General features: G+C 41.8%; 1 protein-coding gene across 1 annotated transcript; it reads left to right on the top strand.

Moving 5' to 3' along the window:
* Window positions 1–128: 128 nt before the first annotated feature.
* On the top strand, window positions 129–5780 carry LOC145401174 (uncharacterized). The gene is made up of 4 exons (XM_080273512.1): window positions 129–341; window positions 2699–2874; window positions 3241–3345; window positions 5621–5780. The coding sequence occupies exons 1-4, from the start codon at window positions 129–131 to the stop codon at window positions 5778–5780; spliced, it is 654 nt and encodes a 217-aa protein (XP_080129638.1).
* The last annotated feature ends 220 nt before the right edge of the window (window positions 5781–6000 follow it).

Here is a 6000-nt window from a genome sequence, read left to right on the forward strand (position 1 = left end):
GGAGGGCCGGTCATCCTATTATCCGGTATTGAGGTAACGGTCACAAGGGGGAGTATATAAACACGGACCAACAGGGACCGCCCTCAGTCACCACTCGGATGACCGGAAGGATATACGTGTCCTTCAGGATGGTCTGTTACGTTGCCGTTCTTACCTTACTCCTAGCGGGTTTGGCCTCGGGGAAGGTGGAGTATCCCGGCGTAGGATCTGTGGTGGCTAAGAAAAGCATGGAGGAGCTGTTCAAGAAGCCGGAATGGCTACAAGACATACCGACGGAGAGCAAAGTGGCCAAGTACCGCAGAAGACGCTATGGTTTTTTTCCAGCAAATTCGTTTCTTAATGTAAGTTAAGTTTTATCTGTCCATTTAACACTGTTTACACACCCATCTCTCTATCTGTCTCCATCGAACTCTGTCAATGCGGCAAGCCATCTCTCCATCTCCATCTGTCTTCTGTATGCATAAATCTTTCCGTACAGCCATATCTGTCTCCATCTAACTGTCAATGCGTCCAGCCTTCTACTTGTCACCATCTAACCATTGCATCTTTCAGTCCAGTCATCTCTCTATCTTTCATCTAACTCTGTCTATACACTCATCTGTCAATCCAGCAATCTCTCTGTTTCTCTCCATCCAACCCTGTCTATGCATCCATATTTCAGTCCTGCCATCTCTCTATTTGTCTCCATCTGCCTCTGTCTACGCGTCCAACCATCTCCCTGTTTGTCTCCACCTGCCCATGCATCTGTTTTTTAGTCCAAGCATCTCTCCATTAGTCTCTATCCCCGCTTCTGTTCTTCAGGCCAGCCATCTCCCTATTTGTCTCCAACTAACTGTCTGTGCATATATCTTTCAGTACAACCATCTGTCTCCATCTAACTTTGTCTATGAATCTGACTTTCATTCCAGCCATCTCTCTGTTGGCCTCCACCTAACAGTCTATGCATCTATCTTTCAGCCCATCTCTCAATTCTCTCCATCTAACTGAATATGCATCTGGTTTGCAGTTAAGCAATCTCTAGTTGTCTCCACCTAACTCTGTATATACGTCTATCTTTCAGTCCATTCATCTCTATCTCGAATTATTCTATCTATGCATGCACCTATCCGTCCACTTCTCTCTCTATTTGCCTTCATCAAACTCTGTCTATGCATCCATTCTTCAGTCCACCTATCTATTTGTCCCCGCCCATCTATCTGAGTCTACTTCGAACTAAGTGGCCTGGTACCCGAGATTGTATGGCAAGTTTTCTGCAAACTCTACTTTTTCAAGTTTTACTTGTCTATTTGTCAATTCCTCCATCTTACAGTCCACCTATCGAACTGTTTGTCTTCTTGTCAATCTATGTGGGTCTATCCATTTCAACCCATCCGTTGGTCTGTGTATTCATCTATCGTACGTGTACCCCTGTTTTCCTGTTCATCTATCTGTAGCAATCTGTCCCAGTCTGTATGTCTTTCTGCTCATTCATCAGTATTTCTATTTATTTGTCAAACCATTAACTCTCTCTCTCTCTCTCTCTCTCTCTCTGGTGTAAACGGTGGTGCCCTGGTTAGCACAGAAAGCTCGCAACTGGTCAGACTTGGTTTCAGCTTATTAACCCCTCGCTCCTGTTCACGCACCTTTACAAACAGGGACCTGGATGTAGCACCGTCTGTATTAAGGGAAGCCTGGGACTTGATATATCGTGTGCCTTAATGACCGTTGTGCAGTCGACAGGCACTAACTGTAAATCTTTCGACCTATTATTCGCTTACACTTGACCGACTCACTCTCGGCTGAATACAAGGGAACGGCTGGAACTTTTTAATTGGGGGTCCTAAATTTTAGTTGTAATTATCCTTGAGATAAAGGTACTCGGAAATTATAATATCATCTAGATTAATAAAAATGTATCTAGTGTTTAAAAAGGAAGAGAAACAACCCAGGAAACAACCATTAACATCTACAGGAATTAATAAGTAAGTATATTAATAAATAAGTATATAAATGAATAAATACTTCCCTGATCAGCTCACTGGTCAGGCATTAGCTGCTATAACATACTAGTGGGGACCATGACAAGGATAAAGACAGTTTATTTTCTCGGGCTTCCATGATTGACATAGCTGAATGAAATACGGTAAACCGGCAGTAGGGTAAATGGAACGGAATGCTAGTGCTGTCCCCTACATGAAAGGGGCATTGTAAGTTTTGTCACTCTTTATCCATTAATTAGTGTTCTCTCTCTCTCTCTCTCTCTCTCTCTCTCCATCTGAAACATCACCCCACTCTCTCCCCAGTTATCTGTACACCTATCTATCCGTCTGTGCGAGTCAATCAGTCAAGTAATGTATTTATCTATCTATCAGCTTGGCTAGCTCACCTTCCATATATCTAATAAATAAATTATTTGCCAGTCTACCTATCTATCAGTCCATCTGTCAATCAGTTAATCAGTGTATCTATCTACCTTATCAGTCGATCTGTCCATCCATATACGTGCCCATCGATCTATCTACTGCATCTACCTGTTTGTCTCTCTACCCCTCTTACCTCCCTTCTCTTCACACAGGTAGAAATCACTACTACAGTACCTACGATTGGCTCAGCGATTCTGGCTCCCTCATCCTAGACACCTCTATGTTCCTATCAGTCAGTATATCAGTCTATCTATCTACACTACCTACATATCTATCTATCCTCTCTCCACCTACAGGTAGAAATCACCACTACAATACCTACAGTTGGCCTCAGCGACAACGGCCTGCTCATCCTAGAAACGGATCTCACGTTCAACCTTCCCTCCAATGGAACGTTCATCTTGGGAAGGGCGTTCGGACCTGGGGAACAACGCCTGGATATATACGGAAGGATAGAGAAGTTTTTGAACAGGTGAGGCTTTGATGAGAGAGAGAGAGAGAGAGAGAGAGAGAGAGAGAGAGAGAGAGAGAGAGAGAGAGAGAGAGGTGTGTGTGTGTGTGTGTGTGTGTGTGTGTGTGTGCAGCTATATGTCTGTTCTGTTCGCGTTGGTTTATTTATTCATTGTGTACGAGTTTTCACATGATAGCTTACTCATTTGTATGTGATATTGTTCTTGTTATGGTTATTTATAGTACTACAGTTGTTATTCTTTTTGTGTTATTGTTCTTCATGTTACTGTTACTGATATTACTACAGTTATTATTTTGTATGTGTTTCTGTTCATCATGTTATTGTTACTGATAGTACTAAAGTTGTTATTTACACTGATACTGACAGCCTGGGTTATGACGGTCACGCCTGCACCCTACGCACCATCTGCGAGGTGGCCGAGATGCCCTTTGACCACGGCCTGTTTGGGGAAGTGGTCAACATCATCCTCACGTAAGTACCGTACACCGGTTATATTATTATTATTATTATTATTATGTAGCAGTTCAGGGATATACGGTAATCAACTTCATTCTAAAGTAAGTACACCAATTTTTTTTCTTCTTTTTCTTCCTTACTTAACCTCTTGAATCAGATGATGTACAGCATTTTCTTTGTTTATTCTTGACATTTCCAGGCGAATGTATTTACCTTGGAAAAGCCTTCTTCTTCTTTTTTTTTTTTTCTAATCATTTAACAGGAAATTGAAGTCTATACGCCGTGGTCCGTTCATTGCGATCCTCAGCCTGATGTGTTGCGGGAACGGCTCAGTCTACGGGTGTGAAGATCTCGGAGATTTTGGCTGCTTCGTGAAACCATCAATGAAGTACCTTACTCAATGGACAAAAAGAAGTCACTGTAAAGCATGGAACGGGTTATGGGAGCAGAAAACGATGAACGGTAGACATTAGTAACGCCGACTGACCCGTCCCTGCAACACATGAAAATTTCGTAGTTAATGGCAAGGGGTGTGCAATTATATGGGCCACCCTGTTCCTAACCCTTCAGTTTGAATCCCTCCTAAACAGAACAAAATTATCAGGAGATTGCAAGGATAAAATATGAAAGGCGTTCTATGGCTGCAGGTATTACCCTAAAAAGCACTAGTTCAGGAGACACGGTGGCGCGGTAGAAGCGTGTTTGTCTCGTGATCTGCTTCCCCGATTCTAGGGCTCGAAATACAAGCAGTTGCCAACATTACACTCTCACTGTCGGGACAACTGTAGTACTCTTTCAGCAAACGCCAGATGATTTTCAATGCCCTGAGAATGATTCATAGGAGTCTGAGAGTTGATACTGTCACCATTAGCGTAATCATGATCAGAACGACTCAGTATTTTTGCTAACGACATACGATTTAAGTCAAATAAATGTGAGCTCTAGGACCCTTATTTACTAATGCCATCATTAAAACTGTCACGATCGAGAAACTAATGTTCTATTCCATTTGACGCCAGACGATTGTACTGAGCTGAGAGTGAGTACAACCGCCTGAGTGCGTTAATACTGATCCATTAAAATGGGTACAATATTCACTCGTCATTATAATGTAGGGATTAACCTCGTCAATCACACGACGTCTTTTTTTTTTTAATCAGACCACCATCAGACGATTCTTTCAGCTTATGGGAGATGTCGTAAGGTGACGGGGTTAATGAAGACCATATGTAAGTGGTACAGCTTTGAATTTCTGCTGGGCTTAAGAAATCAATCAGTCAATCAATCAATAAACAAATATAGATAGATAGATAGATAGATAGATAGATAGATAGATAGACAGATAGATAGATAGATACAGATAAATCTTTAGATAAAAAGAATAACTTATAAAAGACGTCCTCTGGCTGAAGGGGCTATTGGAGATTGTTTATATTTCCTTCAGCCTGAGAATGAATTGCGTGACTGGAATAAACTGCATACTATCTGATTTGACTGAGCATATAATTTCTCTCGACTGAACAAAATCGTCTGTTTTGGCCAAAATATGTCTTTGCTGCAGGCTACCAGTGAGAGAACAGGTCACTCGAGAACGCTTCAATTGCTAGGACTGCACTCAGCTGAACATTACCATCCGGTGTTTGCGTGAATAAAATACGCAGGTGCACCAACTGCTGCGAAATAGTCAAAATAATTAATAAATGATACACAACTACATACATAAATAAGAAAATACGTAAGAGCATGATTAGAAAATGGGCAAAACTAACTGCAGAGGTGAAATGGGCATTAAAAAAATGGCGCAGGTGGAAAATTAATAGGAGTAATCAGAAAGGCTGAAAAATTGTAAATTAACCTAGCTTGGATGGAATGTGAATGACAACTAGATAAGATGTAATAACAATTGAAACTGCATGGTTACAGGGTTTTATAAACTGCATGTGCCAAATGGACAAACAAAATAATAAACGGAATTTTATTCAGCTTTGAATAGACCGTGAACTTCTGGAGCTAGATATACCCGTCATTAACCACTGCATTGCTAGAGACCCCTCATAAACTTGAAAAACAAACAAAAAAATCCCTGATAGTAAGAAAAAAAAAAAATGCCGAAGAGGTAAGATTAGGTCTCATTCTCAGGGCGACGGCATGATCCTTCAACAACTTGGAAGGTGACACCGACGACGACGCTCAACTCCAGCATTCTATTCCAGCTACAGCCTGACGATTCTTTTTCGGTTGAGAGGGAGTCATAGGAGCCTAAGCGCTAATGTATCTCTGTTTTCTTCAGGGCAACGACAGCGTCCTTCAACGACTTGGAAGGTGACGTTGATGACGACTACTCCCTGGCGCAGTACTACGGACAGCACCATGGCAACTGTCACGACCTCTACCCAACCTGTCCCGTATCCATCACGAACTTCCTATCCACAGTCGTACCCACCTTCTAACACCACCATGCCAGCATCGTATTCTAAGTGGCTTTGGGTATTTCGAAACGCTTCTTCCTTAGCCATGTATTCTAAGTGGCTTTTGGGATGTTTTAACACTTCCTTAGCGGTTTATTCTGCACACTACACATCGCTGTGATCTTGCATGTTACTGATGCAGATTATGCCAATATTACATCACACACGTAACATACATGATAAACACGTAATAAGTATATCG

This window comes from Coenobita brevimanus, chromosome 1 (assembly GCF_032717465.1).
Source record: "Coenobita brevimanus isolate Jiangsu-jjx chromosome 1, ASM3271746v2, whole genome shotgun sequence".
Classification (NCBI taxonomy): Eukaryota; Metazoa; Arthropoda; class Malacostraca; order Decapoda; family Coenobitidae; genus Coenobita; species Coenobita brevimanus.

What these genes read in the sequence shown, in the direction of transcription:
- LOC145401174 (XM_080273512.1), top strand. Translation starts at nt 129, where the DNA reads ATGGTCTGTTACGTTGCCGTTCTTACCTTACTCCTAGCGGGTTTGGCC. An exon ending in CAGCAAATTCGTTTCTTAAT is followed by an intron (nt 342 to 2,698) that starts GTAAGTTAAGTT and finishes CTCCACCTACAG; the next exon opens with GTAGAAATCACCACTACAAT. An exon ending in ATAGAGAAGTTTTTGAACAG is followed by an intron (nt 2,875 to 3,240) that starts GTGAGGCTTTGA and finishes TGATACTGACAG; the next exon opens with CCTGGGTTATGACGGTCACG.